Here is a 20722-nt window from a genome sequence, read left to right on the forward strand (position 1 = left end):
CAGCCACAGGTAAGTGGAGGTCATGGTAGTATTCCAATAAACCTTTGTTTACAAGCAGTAGGTCAGATCTGGCCCAGGGCCATGACTTGAGGACTTCTGTTTCAACAAGACAGCTAAAATAATTTTGTACAAAGACAGAATATATTCTGCAAAATATCATCAATTTATGTTGATAACACTCATTATATTCCAAAAAAGCAAGGCTGTAATGACTTTTAAATATCCGATTCTTACACACTACTTCACAATAATAGTGGTTTAAATATTAATTTGTAATTTAGCTTGTTATGAAATTGGTATAAAAATGTAAGAGGTAGAATAAAATAGTGAAAAGTATGTTAGACAAGGGTAAGTTTTAGCTCTATCACTGGCTATAAAATACTAGGCTTCTGACAGTCTGTCACTGGCAACTCACCTTGAGAAAAGTTTTCCATGAAATCTTCTCATAGCATTGCACGGGGTTCCTGAAGTAATCCTGAAGTGACCAGAATTTTCGATACAGGTTGTAATCAATTGGAATAGAGCTAATAAAATAAATGTTACATTACATAAATCATTTAAATTCTTTTACAAATATCTATTCTTAGCTTTGGTCACAAACCATTTTCAGAAGCTAATGAAAGTTATCAGAAAAGTACACATTCACAAATACTTATATAAACTTTTACAAATCATTTTAGGGAACTCACAGACCCCAATAGACTCTCTTTATCTACACTGGTGGAGCCCCTGAATTTTGGTAGGACACATGGTTATTCAGAATTAAAGATTATGTTTCCCAACCAATCTTGCTGCTAGTATGATCATGTGATTAAATTCTGGCCAATCAGTTGGGAGCAGAAGTCATATGTGCAACTTTTGGGCCATATTTTATCACTGGCCTTTTCCTCTTCCTGCTGGCTAGAATGTAGATGTGAGAGTGAGCCACCCTGCACTACAGGAAAAACGGCAAACACCAAGAGATGATGGAAGAAGAAGGCAGAAGAAACCAGGGTCTAGGCAATCTCACTGAGCAGCGCTCCCTTACCAGCCTTGGACTGCCTGCTTCTAGACTTCGATATGAGGGGGAAAAAAATCAACTTTTATGTTGTTTAAACCGATGTTAATCTGAATCTATGTTAACAGTCACTAACTAATAATATATCCTAAGAAGCATTAGTATGAGATAAACATATATGGTACATATCAAGTTAGCATCACAAAAATAAGCCCTTTCTCTAGTGACTTTATTATGGCACTACTAATTCAACTTCTAATCTTGATATGTCACAAATCTACAGTGTCAATACATATTCTTTTAATTTTTTTTTTTTGTTTTTAAAGGAGTCTCGCTGTTGCCCAGGCTGGAGTAGAGGGCAGTGGTGTGATCTTGGCTCACTGCAAGCTCTGCCTCCCGGGTTCAAGCAATTGTCCTGCCTCAGCCTCCTGAGTAGCTGGGACTACAGGTGCCCACCACCACGCCCAGCTGATTTTTTGTATTTTTAGCAGAGACAGGGTTTCATCGTGTTAGCCAGGATGGTCTCAAGCTCCTGACTTCGTGATCCGCCCGCCTCAGCCTCCCAAAGTGCTGGGATTACAGGCGTGAGCCACTGTGCGGCCTATTCTTTTAATTTTTAAAACAGCTAATATCTGATAAATGGCTAGTATGTGAGGCACGTGAAAATCAACAGTGAAGAACACTGACAACTTTTAACTAACCAAAATCTAAATCTAGTTCTTGCCAAAGCTTTCATCAAGAATTAGTAGTATCTGAAAGAATCTAATGGGCAGGTTTACTTTCACTCTTCCTAAACTTTTCCCTAGTAACAACTCGGAAAGTAGGAAAACAATGATCTGCACATTAACCTCTCTCTATAATTAAAGCAGCTTAACTGATTTACAACAGTAAGATTATACCTCTGGGTTTTCTATGAATTGGGTTTTTAAAAAAAAAGCCACAGCCTGGGCGTGGTGGTTCATGCCTGTAATCCCAGCACTTTGGGAGGCTGAGGCGGGCGGATCACGAGGTCAGGAGTTCGAGACCAGCCTGATCAATATGATGAAACCCCATCTCTACTAAAAATACAAAAACTACCCAGGCGTGGTAGTGCGTGCCTGTAATCCCAGCTTCTCAGGAGGCTGAGGCAGAAGAATCACTTGAACCCAGGAGGTAGAGCTTGCAGTGAGCTGAGACTGCGGCACTGTACTCCAGCCTGGGTGACAGAGCGAGACTCCGTCTCAAAAAACAAACAAACCAAAAACAAAACAAAACAAAACAAAAAGCCACAAAAAGAACATTACCTAAAACATTAAATAGAGAAAAGAAACCGCACTATATAAATTATTTACATCCATGAAAGAACAAGAACCAATATTTGTATAGTTCCACATTTGATAAAGAATGTTTTTGAAGTGCCTGTGCACACACACACACTAACAAAATGTTACTCAGTTACAACATGTAAGATTGAATATAATACCTCTTGAAATGTAGTACCAGGAAAGTTTGTCTCTTAAAAATGGGGCTAGTTCTAACAGAGAATGAGAATCACGCAACCATTATATGTCCCTTTTGTCTCAATTGATAAGAACTTCACATCTAATTTAATGCTTGATACCAATAATGTTATTCCAAGTTACTAATTACCATCTCCTACCTGTAAAGGCTTTTGATCTCTTCCCTTTTATCTTTAATTGGCTTGGTGGGTATCTGAGGCGTCTCACAGAATAAATTTTGAAGTTGTGTTAAATATTACTGTTAGGCAGTTTTTATAGTTGAGGCATTAATATATTTTTTAAAACTTAAAGTCCCCTCTCCTAGATGCTGTCCCTTGCTCTTTTCCTTCACAGCTGAATAAAATTCTTCAAAGAGTTGTCTATACTCCATGTCACCACTTCATTACCTTCCCATTCACTCTTCAGCCCACTTGCAATTTGCCTTCCACCTTCACCACTCTACAGAAACTTCTGAATTTTCTGTTTATCCACACAAAGCAAATGTAACCATTTATTGTATTTGCAAATAATAACAAATCAGAGACCCAGTTACTATGTAAAATAGAATGTCTTGTAACTATTTTAACCAAAATACTCTGGAAAATTTGATAAAGTTTTTAAAATGTTGAGCTATTTTATAGGATGTTACACATTGAAATTTCTTAACAAAATGTTTACTGGTGTATTTCAGCCAAATCTGAATGGACTTCATATTGTAGGTACATGGGTAATGTGCTCCGTTTTGTAAATTACAGTGCCTAAGACCATCTGCTGTTTACAAAGTAATTCCTCATATATTTTCTCCCTCTATTCAACATAAGTGACTGTGACAGAGAGAGGCAGCTGAGTGTTAAGTCTTATTTAAGGGATTTACAAACATAACCAATAGGGATGAACTGTCTATACAGTCTTAGGCAAAATCTAATTAGACAAAACTGCATTGGTCGGTGTCTTTGGGGCCATTTACACTTCAGGTGACTCATTATCTTGTAGCCTACTAACTTGCCCCAGAGCCCTGATGTTGCTCAGGCCAGACCCTAAAGCCTATTCCATCCATGCCTAATGAATAAATATGTCTCTAAAAAAAAAATAACGATAACAAATAATAGCTACTAGACACTGAATAGACAATATTCTAAGTGCTTTACACTTACCACTACATATAAACAATTAGTGCCTTAATAGACTATTTCTGATCATCGTCTTATTTAATCCTCTTAACTGTAGAGTGTAGGTGGCATTACTACATTTTAAAGATGTTGAAACATGACTAGGAAGTATTGGAGTTAAGCTTGGAGCCACACCACTTCTAATGTTTCTTCTGGAGATGTGTTTGAATTTGAAATCTGGGATGCCAGAAACACAGGGCAGATACAGGAATCCCATCTTGATCTTCTAAACAGTAATGGAAATTCTTTCAATTATAACTAATGACTCTCATCATCTCAGACACCTGGAAGAGTGCCAGTGAAGGAAAATTTTCCTTAATACCTTCTCTTTTCTCTTGCTTATTGCTTCTAAGCCAACGCTAGGAAGAAATTATGGCAGGTCTTCAAATAATGATGTTTCCTTCAATATTGTTTTATTGTAACGTTGATGAGGGGAAAAAAATGGATTCCTGGCTGGGGCCATGGTCTATGTGAAGTTTGTAAATTCTCCCTATGTCTCTGTGGGTTTTCTCTAGGTAGTCAGATTCCCTCCTCCATTCCAAAGAGGTGTACATGAAAATAACTGGCATGTCTAAATGGTTCCAGGATGAGTGAGTGTGGGTGTGTGGGTATACACACCATGAGCGGATGGCGTCCTGTACAGGGTTGGTTCCCGCCCTGCGCTCTGAGTTGCTGTGACAGGCTCTGGCCACCCGCAACCTTAAACTGGAATAACTAGGCAAATAATTATCTTACTTGTTTTTATTAATCTTTCTCAAATGCATGTATAGCTCACATTTATTCAATGTTTAATAACAGAAGCATTTTCATCTTTATCTAGGAGATTGGTGATTGTTTTTGTGACTAGAAATAGGCCATAGGAACCTAACTTTTGTTTATTAGCCTATGGGAAAATTGGTTTCATTATACATCGTTTCACTTAATGTTGCAGTTTCTAGAACCTATCTATGCCACTGAGGATTGCTTCTGGAAAGAAAGCACAGGGCTATAGAGGAGGAGATAAGAAACAGTTTTAAGAGCAAGGGGAGAGAAGGTGGAAAGGTTTCTTAACCTGCCTATTTCATTCAAAGTTGGCCCAATACACACAGGCACTGGGTCCACAAGTTTAATAGAAGGGATTAAGGGGAGGAGCTCCCACGGCTGCCTGTGGTTGGCTTTTCAAATGCTGGGATGATGCATAGGGTAGGCTATATAAACAATGAACTGTCTATACTTAATATAGAAACCAGCGGATAAAGCCCGTTAGTGATTTAGGATTATTTTAAGTAATATGCATGAAAATTACAAATGAAAGAAATTTCTTATAATTTCTTTCCTCCTTGCCTATATCTTCACCCCAGAGAGGATACTCAATAAATTAAGAGATTACCTCTGTAAGTCAAAAAGCTTAAGCTCTGAAAACTCACCACGTTGTTGGAGCTTCCTCATCTCCCATTTCACCTTCTTCTACATCCATTCCTTCTTCTCTATCTTCAGTGTGCTACATTGAAAAAAAATGTATAGCCTGTCATGAAGCAGTCATCAGACAGGAGATAAATACTAGAATAATAGGTCAGCTACACATTCCTAGGCAACCCCCAGTTAGAGAAGTCTAGTCACTAACTATCTAGACCTATAGTTAATCTGTAAGGCAATCAGAATTTTACCTGACGGACAGAAGAACTCAAGAGCAGTATGACAATGATATAACACAATCATGAAGACAGTAGAAAGTTTCAAATTTGCATTTCTAAACATAATCAATAGATTCCCTCTGGGAATAAAGGCCTAAATGTTTTGGAAACGCACAAAGACAGTTCAACAATAAAATGAGCAAATAGCATGAATAGGTAATTCACAGAAGAAAAATAAATCCCAATCAACATATAAGAAGTTCCTTAACACCAATAATGATCAACAAAATGTAATTAAAACTAAGAAGACTTATTTTTCAAATATATACATCACTTAAGCCAATATTTTAAAAAAATTGATAATTCACACTGTTGGGGTGAGGCTGTGGGGAAAAAGGGAAGGCATTCTCCATGTGCCACTGGTGGCTGTATAAATTGGTATAACCTCTTCGAGAAGTAACCAGGAAATAGCTATTGAAATATGAAATATGCATATATTTTAACCCAGTAATTTTACTTACTGGAATTTATCCTAAAAAGACAATTGCATAATTGATGTAGATGATGCAGACTGATGCAATATTATACACTACCTGGACACTAACTTTTTTTTCACTATCAGACATAATCTAAATGCCCACAAGCAGAGAAATGTGATATATCCACTCTGATATATCCATTTACCAAGGGCCATTTAAAAATGAAGATAAATCTAAATCTTAAAGGAAGAAAGTGAATTTCAGAATAGTATGAATGACCTCATTTTGGAGAAAAACAACATGTTTGTACATATACCCAAAAAGTCCTGGTATGGTGAGACACAGAATGCTATGAGTGGTTACAGAAATAATAAAAATTTATAGAAAAAATACATATTCTGCAAAAAATAACCCAACGTTTAAAACAGAAAGTACATCTATTCTATAATCTACCTTATGATTAACACTATCAAAACAGAAAGTACAGCTACTTCGTTAATCCACTTTAATAGAAAGCTATGCCACAATCTACCATAGTCTACCTTGGATTACAGAATAACTGTACAGTCTATTTTAAACACTGCTTGAATTTTTTACATACAAAACATTATTTCTGTAAGTTGGAAATAAAGTCAAAAGTTTTTAAATTTTTGATGACTTATAGGCTCGTTTATATGAATTTTTTTTTTTTTTTTTTTTTTTTTTTTTGAGGCAGGGCCTCCCTCTGTCACCCAGGCTGGAGTATAGTGGCATGATCAAGGCTCACTGCAGCTTGACCTCCCTGGGCTCAGGTGATTCTCCCACCTCAGCCTCTCAGGTATGCTCTGCTAATTGTACTTCTTTTGTAGAAATGGGGATTTGCCATGTTGCCCAGGCTGGTCTTGAACTCTTATGCTCAAGTGATCTGCCCATCTCAGCCTCCCAAAGTGCTGGGATTACAAGTGTGAGCCACTGTGCCTGGCCCCACATAAGTTATCTTAATAACAAACCTGCAAATATGTTATCTGAGAAGGTTTCAAATCAGCCTCACCTTCTGACCCAGGGTGCTTTCCTGCTCATTGGTATTGAAAACAGTGACATTTTCCAGATTAAACTGACTCTGTAAGTTAAGACCTAGTAAAAAAAAAAACCAAAGAAGATTCAAAGCAAGTCCAGTGACACCTAAACTTACGTACGAATGTAACTTGTGTCATAATCAAAACTACAAAATGCTAAATCCATAATTAAAGAGCAGTCAAAATGAACACACTTGATTTTCAAATCCTTTCAAAACTTCATTTCTTAAAAGTACCTTTGGAGTATGGGCATACCTTGTTTTGTTGCTCTTCACAGTTTCTTGTTTTTTAAATAAATTGAATGGCAACCCTGTACCATACAAGTCTATCAGCACCATTTTTCCAACAGCATATGCTCACTTCCTCTGTCACATTTTGGTAATTCTCACAATATTTCAAACTTTTTCATTATCATATCTGTTACGATGATCTGTGATCAGTGATCTTTGAGGTTAGCATTGTCATTGTTTTTTGCCACAGATTTGTTTTTTGCCACAAACTGCACCCATCTAAGACAGTAAACTTTTTTCCTTCTTTTTTGGACAGCGACTCACTCCTGTCACCCAGGCTGCAGTGCAGTGGCATGATCATGGCTCACTGCAGGCTCAGCTTCCCAAGCTCAGATGATCCTCCCACTTCAGCCTCCAAAGTAGCTGGGACTACAGGCAAGCACCACCATGCTTGGCTAAATTTATTCGTATTTTTAGTAGAGATGGGTTTTCGCCATGTTGCCCAAGCTGGTAAGATGGCAAATTTAATCAATAAATGCTGTGTGTGTTCTGACTGCTTCACTGACCAACTGTTCCCATGACTCTCTCTCTCCCCTTGGGTCTCCTTATTCCCTGAGACAAGACAATATTGAATTTAGGCCAACTAAGAATCCTACAATGGACTCTAAGTGTCAAGTAAAGGGAAGAGTCTCACATCTCTCACTTTAAATAAAAACCTAGAAATGATTAAGCTTAGTAATTAAAGCATATCAAAAGCCAAGACAGGCTGAAATTTCTCTTGTGCTTAACAGCCAAGTTGTGAATGCAAAGATAAAGTTCTTGAGGGAAGTTAAAAGTGCTACTCCAGTGAACATATGAATGATAAGAAAGCAAAACAGCCTTACTGCTGATACAGAGAAAGGCTAAGTGGTCTGGATAGACAAGCAAACTAGCCAGAGAAAAGCTTTAACTCTCTTTAATTCTGTGAAGGCTGAGAGGTGAGGACCACAGAAGAAAAGTATGAAGCTAGCAGAAATTGGTTTAAGAGGTTTAAAGAAAAAAGCCCTCTCTGTAACATAACAGTACAAGGTGAAGCAGCAACTACCAATGGAGAAGCTGCAGTAAGTTATCAGAAGATCTAGCTAAGAACATTGATGAAGGCGTCTACACTTAACAGATTTTTCAATGCAGATGAAACATTCTGATATTGAAAGATGCCGTCCAGGACTTTCATAGCTAGAGAGAAGTCACTGCCTGCCTTCAAGGAACAGGCTGACCTTCTTGTTAAGGCTAACGCAGCTGGTGACTTTAAGTTGAAGCCAATGTTCATTTACCATTCTGAAAATCCTGGGGCTCCTGAGAATTATGCTAAATCTACTCTGCCTTGGGCTCCATCCATAAAGACAAACCCTGATGACAGCACATCTGTTTATAGCATGGTTTACTGAACATTTTAAGGCCACTGTTGAGACTTACTGCTCAGAAAAAAAAAGATCTCCTTTCACAATGTTATTGCTTATTCACAATGCACCTGGTCACCCAAGAGCTTTGATGGAGATGCACAAGGAAATTAATGTTGTTTTCATGCCTGCTAATACATCATCCATTTTGTAGCCAATGAATCAAAGGGTTATTTCAACTTTCAAGTCCTGTTATCTAAGAAATACATTTCATGAGGCTATAGCTACCATAGTGATTTTTTTTTCTTTCTTTCCTGAGACGGAGTCTCGCTCTGTCGCCCAGGCTGGAGTGCAGTGGCCGGATCTCAGCTCACTGCAAGCTCCGCCTCCCGGGTTTACGCCATTCTCCTGCCTCAGCCTCCCAAGTAGCTGGGACTACAGGCGCCCGCCACCTCGCCTGGCTAGTTTTTTGTATTTTTTAGTAGAGACGGGGTTTCACCGGGTTAGCCAGGATGGTCTCGATCTCCTGACCTCATGATCTACATTTGAGAAGATGTGCTCATTGCTACTGGAGTATCACTACTTCTGCGGCCCTCTCAGAGACCAGAGCTAGGAAAGACATATGTGTATACTAACCATACTCAGGCACTACTGTAAGCTCTTCACGTGTTTTAATTCATTTAATCCTCACAACATATAAAATAGGTGGTATATTAGCCCAGCATTAAGAAAAAGAGAACTGAAGCAATGAGATATTAAAATCTCGCATATCTGAACCGACTGGGGAGGGGGAAGGCTCTGGAGAATAAGCAATGTCCCATTTCAGGAGCTACAGAGTGGTTATACAGTATTTGTTTCATTATTATTTGCTTTATGTACTTTTCTATATAAGCATTATATTTCACAATAAAAATCTGTTAAAAAAGAGAAATGAAAGGAAGTCTATATAGCTAAGTAGTCGTGACTGAGAGAGAAAATGGAAACACAAAAATAGGCATACATTACGAAATATAGATGTGACGGTTTATATCTACATGTTTCAGTATGATTCAACTGTACGTTAATAAGCTTTGAACTTAAAAGAATCCATGACTTTGTTTCAAGATTACCTGTATTATATACTAGGACTGCTATAACTATTTATAAGTAAAAGAAAATAAAGTGACAATTTCTATGATGTCTTTCAACTTTTTAGAACCATTTTTCTCATTATCATGACAGATTTTAATCTATTAAAAACTGGAAAAGATTTTCCTGCAGAAAACTCATTTAACGCATAAAAGCTTACCTGATTTCTCAGACAGTGGGAAAAGCCTGGCCAAAAAGAGCTGAATCCGTCCACAGAAGACTGTATTCTGGGATTTAGACAATCTTCTTAGGAGATCTAATGATATATGAAAATGAACGTTACACAGAAAAGATAATTCTATGTTTATTACAACCATACCTAAAAGTTTCTAAACCAGTTTGTCGAGAGTATTTTCCTAAAGCAGTAGTTCTTAAAATGGGGGCAGAAACCACTGCCACAAAAAAGTACTAGAAATTAGGAACAAAACAAGTTCAACATGACATGAAAAAGACAAACTTTACTACATGTTTCTGACTTTCATTAAGTTTATGCCCAGAACAAAAACAGCTTAAAGTGAATGAGTTCTAATAAATCCGATTGTTAGTTAAAAATACAAATACCTAATCTATTTTTAAAATGTTATCACTGGTATTTAATTCAACCACATGTTTTTCTGGGCATATTTACATTTTAAAAAGCTATCATTTAATCACTCAATTACTTACCATTGCACATACGTAGTAAGTAATTTTTCCCAGCAGAATAGAATGTATTCTGAAATTAAGATGGAAATTATCACTCTTCTTCTGAACTTGTTACACATTCTTCAATAAGTTGCAGGAAGTAAAATATTAAAGAACACTAACATGCACTGAGAATCTACTATGCCACTTACACTTTTTTAAAGTAAATAACATTTTCAATGAAATGAAAATATTTTCAGATATAAGATAAGAAAACATGATACTGTTTTTAACATGTGAAAGTGTGAATTTTCAAGTTAGTTTTTATTACTCAAATTAAATCAAATTTTGTATTTCAAGTTTTTCTCCACACATGGTTTTTACTTGGCTCTCCCAAGAGAGCAGTATATAATTTTTTCATAGGCACAAACTTGTTGGCGATCAGCAATACTACAAATAATTTCTTTTTTTAAATCTACCCTCAGAACTCTGAATCTACAGAAATACAAAGTTAGCAGGAAAAGAAACTAAGGCACTTACTGATTTCCAAGTAGCAACATTTTTTTCCACAAAAGTGAATATTGTGTCACACTGATCCAAAGGAAGACAATCCAAAACATCTCCCAACAATACAAAAGGTGTAGATGCGGTACAAATACCTTCAAGTGGAGCACAAGCCAGTTTAAAAGTTTAAAAAAACATTAGAGTAAAACAGCCTATGAAAAATAATACTGAAGAATATCTTAAAAGGTACACTTTGTTACTCATAACAAAGTTTTAAAAGGACAAGAAGTGGAAGCAGCCTACAAGTCCCCAAACAGGACATATTTAAGTAATTTTTGATATGTGCACTCAGTAATGATGACAATAATTCTTGACAAGATCTAGAGCATTTACTATATGTCAGGCACACTAAGTACTTTACATATACTAACACATTTAATCCTTATAACCCTATGAAGTAGAGCATATCATTATTTGCATTTTATAGAATGGGAAAATTGAGACACAGAGAGGTTAAATAACTTGCCCAAGATCACAGAGCCAGTAAGTGGCAGAGCTGGGATACGAACCCAGGCAGTCTGGCTCCACAGTCTGTTTTCTTCACCACTAAGCTATTCAAAAGAATATAATGCAGCCAATTAAAAACGATGGTTATAACGACTATAATAACTTGGAAAAATGCTTAGGATATAATGCTAAGTGAAAAAGGCAGGATTCAAAATTGTATGTACATATGATTATGACAATAAAAAAATTCTTAAAAGACTATAGAAACTAAAACCATTATACCAGATGAATGGTTTTTAAAAGTAGAGGAATTATGAGTACTGTTTTCCCTTTTTCTCATTTCCAAATGTTTTGTAGTGTTGCTAAATTGTCTTTGTGATTTGAAAAGATTATCTTCAAAAAATAACAAGGTTTGATATTAACTATGATTTAACATTTAAAATAACAGTATTGTTTCAGGGGAAAGAATGGAAAAGTAGAAAGTTACTGTTTAAAGAACAACAAAATTAAGATATTCTTAAGAAAAGGTCTATTTAGTCTATTCAGACTACCTAGAAATACTTTTATATCCCTACTCATCCTTCCTTCTATTTTAAGGCAATGGGTACTTACTAACACTCATAAGTGTTTAAGAAAAGTAGTTACTTAGGCATGGTATATGGGGAAAAATATCTAGGGTGATCTAAGTCCAAAACAGTGCATTAATACACTATATCTAGAAAAAGGAAGAAATCTTTCCAGCTGTACTCTGCACTAGTAAGATCATATCTGGAATGTGATGTGAGGGATATTGCCGAAAAGCAGTGGTGGAATAAAACAGCAGATTTCAACTCAATACAAGGGAACACACCAATAACCACACTTGTCTAACAGGACTCAAACAGTGACCTCCACTAATGAGCATGATTCAGCAGAGGCTGAATGACCACCCATCAGGGATGTTACAGCAGGGAAGCGGTCTAGGCCAGAGATGAGACGGGACTAGGTGACCTCGAAAGTCCCGAACAATACTTAGATTCAATATTATATACCCTGCACATCCAAGAGATTTGAGAAGCATACTCTCTGCCCTTAGCTGCAGTACAGCCTGGAATAAGTTAACTCACATTAAATAATTAGAGAACTTTTTCTAGATTCTACTACCAAAATTCTGAGTCAGTAGAACTAAGCAAGGTTTGGGAATCTCATCTAAAAATAGATTCACTGGTGGTTCTGATGAGCCAGCAAGTCTGGGAACCACTGGGTTACAGTGTGATTCCCCCAAGAGCTTTCACAACCTGTGTCCCAGCTTCCACACCAATCTCTCTCTACCCTTACCTGGGCCACAGACATCCCTCCCTAGTTCCCACTCCGCAGCTCCCAAACACCATGACATGTTCATCCTTCCATGGTTTTGTTTACAATGTTGTTTTCTGTGTAAATACTCTTCCTCCTTTTTACCACATGGTAAATTTCAACTCCATCTTTCTAAGCATAGAGTGAATGTCTGCTCATCTAAATAACTCTGGTATCTTGAAGCAGGCTACTTCATCTATGCTTTTGAAACACACTCTACATAAATACACTGTAGCATTTGGCACATCCTAACCAGTGACCTTTGAATGTAGACTATGAGCTTTTTAAGGTTAGGCATTTTCATACGCTTTAACCAGTAGTGTCTCACACCAAACAGAAGCTCAATAAATATCGGCCAAATTGAATTTAACAAAATATATTTATGGATAATTTAAAAACATGTCACATAAGCAAACAATTATAATCTGTCTCAAAAACAAAAATTCTCCCTAAAATAAAAATGCATTTATACCTTTACAGTTTAAGCTCTTAAGTCCTTATCCTTCTCAAAAGTTCCAAGTATAGACTAGACTTTGTACAACTTCTTCATTAAAAACATCACCAGCTGTACAAGAGTAATGTATAAAGTTAATCAATGAACTAAGGACACACTGAAAATTGACAGAAACTAGACAGGAACATTGCATTGTGGAACTTATCTAACAATGCCTAATGAATGAATGAATGATTAGGCAACTTGTATAAAAGTTTAACAACGTGAATTTATGAACTTAAGTTCACAAAATAGTTTGCCCCTATACTGGGAGGTGTGTGCCAGTTTTTAATAGAAGCATCAAAATAACACATAATGTGAATAATGCTTTACAGATTAAAAAGGAGTTTTCATATACATTATCTGAATTAATCAAATGAGTATTTTAACCAAATGGTTAAAGAAGAATGCTGATAAATTAATTTTTAATTTCTTCTTTCTGCAAGTATTTAATGAGCTCCCATTATGTGTCAGGCACTGTGTACTATGTGCACTGTTTACCCAGTCTTCTAAAGCTATCGCATACAGCCATTTTAACAGGCCCCTGCCCAGTTTTCCTGCCAGCAGTCACTTCAAATGGAATCATTCATCTGCAGCTGCTCTTTAGTATGGCACCTAATGCCCTTTATAAATGGACCTAACCAGCTTCTTTCCTCATCATTCTCATTGTCCTCTCCTCCTCCTGCTCTACACAATTCTCTAGCTACTCCCTTCTTAGTATGTCTGACAAATTCTTCATACTTCACATTCTAGTTCTCATGTTCTTTTCTAAAATCTCTCCTGATTCCTTTAGACTGAAGTTTAGAGAGACATGTTGGCTCTATTCCCTCTAACTACACTTCATTCCCACTTCGACCATAGTACTTACACCAAAGTAAGGTATGCATACATCTGTTTCTTCCATTAGCTCCACATAAGCAGGGGAATATGTTTTATTCACCATTGAATCTCCAGGTCCTAGCTCAGTACCAGGCACATAGTAGATGCTCAATAAAGATTTACTGAATGAACAAAACAACTGGAGGACAAAGCAAGTGCCAAAATGTGCACTGCATAATAGAGATGAGAAATAAGAGTGAACTAATTCAATTGGGACTTCTTGGCAAAGCTGGGAGTCAGGTAGAACTTGAAGAATAAACAAAATCAGATGTGGAGAAGTATGGGGAGAAGACGTTTTAAATAAAGCATGTCATGTCCAAGACTACTTTAAACAAAACAAAACAGAACCATACTTACCTTCAGTTACTCCCCCAATAGCAAGAGAAATAATAGCTAAAACGTTTTCACATGATGAATGATTTATCTACCAACAGAGGAGAAACAATTTAATTTAGGGGCAAGAGTTCAGACTAAACTTGGTAACAGTAAACACATGTACTCTGATATTATATTGACTATCACAAATACGGAATACTACATTTCTTATAGAAAATATCTTCTAATATGAAGTTACAAAAATTTAACAGTAACATATAGAATCAGTAGTTGTAGAAGTATGTCAAGTAACAGGTAGGTGACTCATTCAAAATCCAATGGTCTCAGGAAAATGGTTATATTGGTAAGATGAAGGCTATAAGCTAATCAAGGACAGAAGTGCTGAAGCCATAACTCAGCCGGTAGCACAGGGCAAAGGCAGGGCTAGGGGAATTAACTACTAATACACCCATGTGTCTGAGGGGTGGTTTTAATAGAAGGAAGGCAGTGCTTAGGTTTTATAAAATTATAATAACCAGCATTTACTGAGCGTTCATTAAGTGCTGTTTCATATACAATAACACTGAAAGAACGGTATTTCCCCTCTTTCAAAAGAAACTGAAGCACAGAAAAGGAAAATAACTTGCCCAATGCCTTTCAATGGAAGTAAAGGAAAGAATCATTTTTGAATCAGAATTGTCTGAGAGAAAGGGACACTGTATTATGGCCAATAGAAGGGAATATAGCTTTTGGGGACTCAACCTTTGCTTGACCAAGAATAAACTGTTGAAACTTTTCCTTTCATAAGGTGCCCCATTATTGGTAAATAAATTCAGATTTTTCATGGTTAGACTTCTCTCGTGAAGTTGGAGAGCCCTTATTTACATAAGTTTACTGATGAGGAGGATGCCAGAGGAAAATGAAGGAATGGAATCCCAGCTCCTAAGCTAAATATTCTTGGACTAGACCTTTCATGCCACTACAGGATGTGTCACTGTTTACATGGGAAAGTGAGAGAGCCCACCTTCACCTCTAGTTCTTCCTAAGACCTCATGTCAATTTTTCTTATCTCACTTGGACAGGGCTCTTGTCATTTATTAAACCAAACCCTGAGAATGTACCTGTGCTATCAAAATCCTTACAGAACTCGTATACTGTCAAGTCAACTTTTACAAAGCAGAAAGCTTACTCTAAAAAAAGATGTTTAAATATCCATTCTAAGAAAAAAAGCGGCCGGGCGCGGTGGCTCAAGCCTGTAATCCCAGCACTTTGGGAGGCCGAGACGGGCGGATCACGAGGTCAGGAGATCGAGACCATCCTGGCTAACACGGTGAAACCCCGTCTCTACTAAAAAATACAAAAAAACTAGCCAGGCGCGGTGGCGGGCGCCTGTAGTCCCAACTACTCGGGAGGCTGAGGCAGGAGAATGGCGTGAACCCGGGAGGCGGAGCTTGCAGTGAGCTGAGATCCGGCCACTGCACTCCAGCCTGGGTGGCAGAGCGAGACTCCGTCTCAAAAAAAAAAAAAAAAAAAGAAAAAAAGCAATTTTTAAATAACATCGTTTATTAATTTGTCAGCAAAATTTTAACAATGGAAAAACATACTTACAATTTCTTCTTCTAGAACACCTCTGAAAGCTTGGTCAAGGGTACATTTTTTTTCATTTTCACTATTAAAAACAAAAGACATCCTCATTTTTCAAACAGCTCAGAGTATGTATAAAGATTCAGGCAAGTAGTTTTCATACATATCAATGCCTTACCTGCCAGGTACCTGGCTGAAGGTACTTAACAATGGCTTGATGTTTTTGTTGTTCAAGGCCTCTCTGGTAGACTTCTAAAAAAAATTAAAATGGCAAATACTTGTAAAGATTCTGCTTATTATTTGCTGAAAAATATATCATTCATTGATAGTGTATCTTTCTAACTAAAAAAAGCTTATACCTGGGAAAAATTACCTATCAGTCATTCTCTCAGTAATCCTTATTCCAACGCTACTTAATGATATGGATACTCATCACTTTAAATTTGGCAAGAGCTTCCTTGCTGGGCTTTTTCATTCTAGGTTTTCCCTCCTACTATCTCTTTAAATATCATATTCATGACACTATTGTGTTAAAAAAAAAATCTCTAAATGGCTCCTTATTTGCACGTTTTAGTTTTGAAGCTTCATAGCTTCCTCAAGGTCCTTGATAATGTTATCCCACTCAATTTACCCAACCTTAATTCCCAATACTCCCTAACACATACTTTGCACTAAAATCTAGTCATTCTTCATCATTTTCTATCAAACTCATTCTAGTGTATTCACACATTTATGTTGCTCTTCCTACCTGCTCATCCAAATTCTACCCATTCTTCCACACCCAGGTCAAGTCTTGCCTCCTCTAGGAATCTTGTTCAGTCCCCGATATGCAGCACTCAATAAAACCATGCTGACAATCTGCAGATTGTCTTAAAGGAATCATAACTTAAAGACAAAAATACTGCAAAAGGCATTCATTCTATGAACACTCACATACACTTAGAAAGTCATCTTATTACCTCACAGGAATTACATTTATCCAAAACGTGTCCATTCCTTGCTCTGCCACTAACAGGCTGAGTAATTTGGGGCCTGTCCCTTTATCTCTTTGTGCTTCATTTTCATCACCAGTTAAATAAGAGGGTTGTTGTAGATTTTTACTACCAGCAGCAGCTGTAGTGGCATCATCTAGGAAGCTGGTAGAAATGCAGAATCTCAGGCCCCCTTCCAGACTTACTGAGCCAGAATCTGCATTTCACAAGAAGCTTGAGAAACACTGAACTAGATGATCTCCAATTTAATGGTCCTTTTCAGGGCTAGTACGAATTTTTTTGTTTGTTTTTTTGAGATGGAGTCTCCCTCTGTTGCCCAGGTATTGTGCACTGGCATGATCTTGGCTCACTGCAACCTCCGCTGTCTGGGTTCAAGCGATTCTCCGGCCTCAGCCTCCCAAGTAGATGGGATTACAGGCGCCCACCACCACGCCTGGCTAATTTTTGTACTTTTAGTAGAGACAGGGTTTCGCCATGTTGCCCAGGCTGACCTTGAACTCCTGACCTCAGGTGATCTGCCCGCCTCCGCCTCCCAAAGTACTGGATTTACAGGCGTGAGCCACCGCGCCCGGCCGCTAATATGATCTTGGATAGTCCTAACAGTTACTCTTAGCAGGCTTTCAAAGCACCAGAGATTGCAGCAAAATGCACACAAGGAAAACGATTATGATGACATACACAAAATATAATCCATTAAAAGAAGTGTGTGTGTATATACATATATATATACACACACATAAACAAGAAAACTACTACTTACTACAAAGGATGAATTTTTCTTTCACAGAATTTTCATCCTGGCATCCCTATAACTACCTAACCACAGCTGAATACCTGAGTAGTCGAATGCCTTGAAATGTTGGTGCAAATGCTAGAGACTAATAGAGTCAGGTAACTTAAAAGTGTTCTTCATACTTACGTTGCCGTGACGAGCAACATAAAAAGAATAGAGTGTCTAAAGTCAGAAAAACGAGTGAAGTCACAAGTTTTTTGGGGATGTCAGCTTCTATCTCATGTACCAGGAATAATCAACGTAGCCTGCTTCACAGTGTTACTCTAATAGTTAAATGAGAAAGTGCGCTGTCAAGGGTTTACCAAATGCTCAAAACCACCCTTCCACATTGAACAAGAATAAAATAGCATCTAGTTACCCTTCCCAAGGTGCTCTATCTGCGTTTTCCCGCTTAGGATCTCCTCATTGATCTCTTAGGAGGAGACACGGTGGGTTAAAGGGTGGTGAAGAGACGGCGGGAACAAGCACTTGGCAGCTCGGAAGGCTGGGGCGGGAGCCAGGTCTTTGGACTGAAACCACTCCCACCCTCCCCATTCAGCAGCTCCCCTTCCCCTTCTCGAGACACCTGCCCCACTAAACGAGCTGAGGGGATAGACCCGACCAGAAGTAGTCTGCAGGTGGGCACTCCAAGCGGGGAGCCGACGCGCCCAGCACGCGGAGTCCGGGGACCCGCTGGCGGGTGGGCGGAGGCTGACAGCCCAGCCCGCAAAGAAGAGGCGGGTAGCGCGTCTTTCCTTACCCCTCAACCCACGACGGGGCCCGGAGCGGACGCTGAGGCGGACACACCTCTGTCTCGCTTTACCCCAGGGCAAAATTCGAGTAATTTCAGGGAGAAGAGGGCAAAGCATAGCGCCGGGTCAGGCCTGCACCCTCCCGCCTACAGCTCACCGTAAACCGCGTCCGCGCTTCGGGCAAACTGAAGAGCGGCGGCGTCGGAGACATCTTCTCGGCTGCGCGTGCCCGCCACTGCGCTGCGGCGCTTGCCGATGACGTCAAGCCGGGAGCAACGAGACTGCCGTCTCTCTGAGCCCGGCTAGAGCGGCCTGTGAACACCGGGCGGGCGAGCTGGTAGTGGGGAATTTCCCTGGCGACTGAGTTCGGGTGGGCGTTGGGCGCCTGAGTCAGCCAAACAGCCTAATCGGGGTTCTTGGGTAGCCCTTGGGGTGAGGGGACTTGGGCGGCCTAGGTATGTAAGCTCTGCGCTCCCAGGCGTGGAAGAGACTGGCCGCGCACCTGCGTTTCTGTGGTTTTCCTGGTTTGGGGAAAGCGGGTAAATGGCGGCTGGTTGCGGCTAACTGGGCCGCGCGGAAAGGTAACCCAAGGCAGGTGGATTACCTGGGGAAACGGCTGGAGCAGTGGTCCTGGGCCGCCGGTCTGCGGTCATCCCGGGAGCTTAAGATTCGGAGTGGTGATAGGCTCCGATGTATGAGCCCTGTGGCTCAAGGGCACTGCTCTCTCTTCTCCGAAGTAGAAATAATACCTATCTCACAGAGCTGTTGAAAAGCTCGACTGAAATAATGACCGCAAGTGTGAATTGTAAAGAAAAGTAATAGTATTGATTATTAAAAGTCTCTACTGGAAGAGACCTAGGAGGAATGCAGTTCGCGGCGCTGATTGGAAAACGGGTGGCGCTGCGTCCTGGGCCGAGGCTTCCCTAGCAAAAACCATGTCTCCCTCGCCATTTCGTCCCTTGCCTCCCTTCCCAGGAGAGACGTGGCCAATAAAAGCCGAGTGGCAGTAACTCTTAAGTTGGAGTTACACGGTGGAGAAGGAAGCACTGACTCAGACTCGGGGTAACTTCCTCTTATTCCCTTACACGTGTATCTTGTTCCCTTCTTCGAAGTCTGTAAATTTAAAATCTTAAGCCCTCCAACAACTGAACAGACCCCCTTTTCGCCAAGGAGACACCAGAAAAATCTTAGCAACCGAGTGGCCAGACATAACGGGATGGGAGGTCAGATGGAGCTGGTTATACCCTGCCCCTTTTGTGATTAGAGGAGACAGCTGACTGGCCACACAAAATAGAGGCCGGGAGCGGTGGCTCACACCTGTAAGTAATCCCAGCACTTGGGAGGCCGAAGCAGGAGGATCACCTGAGGTCTGGCAAACATGGTGAAACCCTTTCTCTACTAAAAAATTACAAAAATTAGCCGGGCCTGGTGGCACGCACCTGTAATCCCAGCTACTTGGGAGGCTGAGGCAGGAGAATCGTTTGAATCCGGGAGGCGGAGGTTGCAGTGAGCGGAGATCGTGCCATTGCTTTCCAGCCTGGGCGACAAGAGTGAAACTGTGTCTCAAAAAAAATAAATTAATTTAAAAACACGGAGATGATAAGACTGATGGAACTGACTCCATGGCAGTAAGATACCAAAGTATAAACAGGACGTAAGCCCATGCCAGGCAAGGGTTAAAAGTCATGCATCCCTACACTTATAAAATAAACTATGTTCTCACTATGCTTCAAGGTTTTTCTTTTTCTTTAGCAGCTGAACAAGCACTGGCCTCACAATATTAAAACAATTTGCAACTCATCGACCACCAGACACTAACAACCCAGTCCCACCAGCCGTAAATACAGCTTTCATCGATTTCAGTAACTCCTGATAAGGTCGCTGACCATGGACTAGTTCTGGCCAGTGTACAGTGATTGCATGCTTACGTACCTTTCTGTCGTGAAAAGATGTTTTGCGATATAGGACCTAATTGTAATACATTTAAATGTTAAGTCTCCACCCCAAAGTGAACATGGGTTGTCTGTTAAACATGCATATTTGTTTAATATGCATGTGTCAAGACCACCTTCATGAATATTCATAGCCGCTCCTCTAACTTGTTGAATATGTATGTTTAGCCAACCTGTTCAGCATAAAGTTCCTACTCTAGCTCCTCCTCTGAAGTGCCTGTACCTGGTCTTGGCTGGAGGCATGCTTCCCAGCCGGCAGAATGGCCACCTTGCAGGCTGTAACTCCTTATAAGAAACAAAGTCTCTCCTTTTCTAAATCTATAGATCTTATGATTTTTGAGTTAACATATGCAATAAGAATACAGGAAGCTAAGCAAAAGATAACTGCAGAATCTTACTCCTAAGTGGGAATGGTGAACAATGAGGACTACCTGAAACATTGCAGGCTTTTTAAGAATCAGCAAGATCATTCAGGTTTGGTTGTA

The 20722-nt window shown here is 39.3% G+C and overlaps 1 protein-coding gene across 1 annotated transcript in view; it reads right to left on the minus strand.

Annotated features, from left to right (window-relative positions):
* The window catches only part of THOC1 (THO complex subunit 1), a 52117-nt gene extending 33600 nt beyond the window's left edge, over positions 1-18517 (minus strand). Inside the window, exons 1-10 of the mRNA NM_001260975.1 lie at positions 18443-18517; positions 15948-16021; positions 15794-15854; positions 14228-14294; positions 10693-10811; positions 10195-10243; positions 9689-9784; positions 6767-6849; positions 5051-5124; positions 416-524 (exon numbers count right to left, since the gene is read on the minus strand). Of these exons, the coding sequence (NP_001247904.1) occupies positions 416-524; positions 5051-5124; positions 6767-6849; positions 9689-9784; positions 10195-10243; positions 10693-10811; positions 14228-14294; positions 15794-15854; positions 15948-16021; positions 18443-18496 (786 nt within the window). The 5' untranslated portion in view covers positions 18497-18517. The remainder of the gene's footprint in view (positions 1-415; positions 525-5050; positions 5125-6766; positions 6850-9688; positions 9785-10194; positions 10244-10692; positions 10812-14227; positions 14295-15793; positions 15855-15947; positions 16022-18442) is intronic.
* Positions 18518-20722: the final 2205 nt, after the last annotated feature.

The sequence above is a fragment of the Macaca mulatta genome, chromosome 18 (genome assembly GCF_049350105.2).
Source record: "Macaca mulatta isolate MMU2019108-1 chromosome 18, T2T-MMU8v2.0, whole genome shotgun sequence".
Classification (NCBI taxonomy): Eukaryota; Metazoa; Chordata; class Mammalia; order Primates; family Cercopithecidae; genus Macaca; species Macaca mulatta.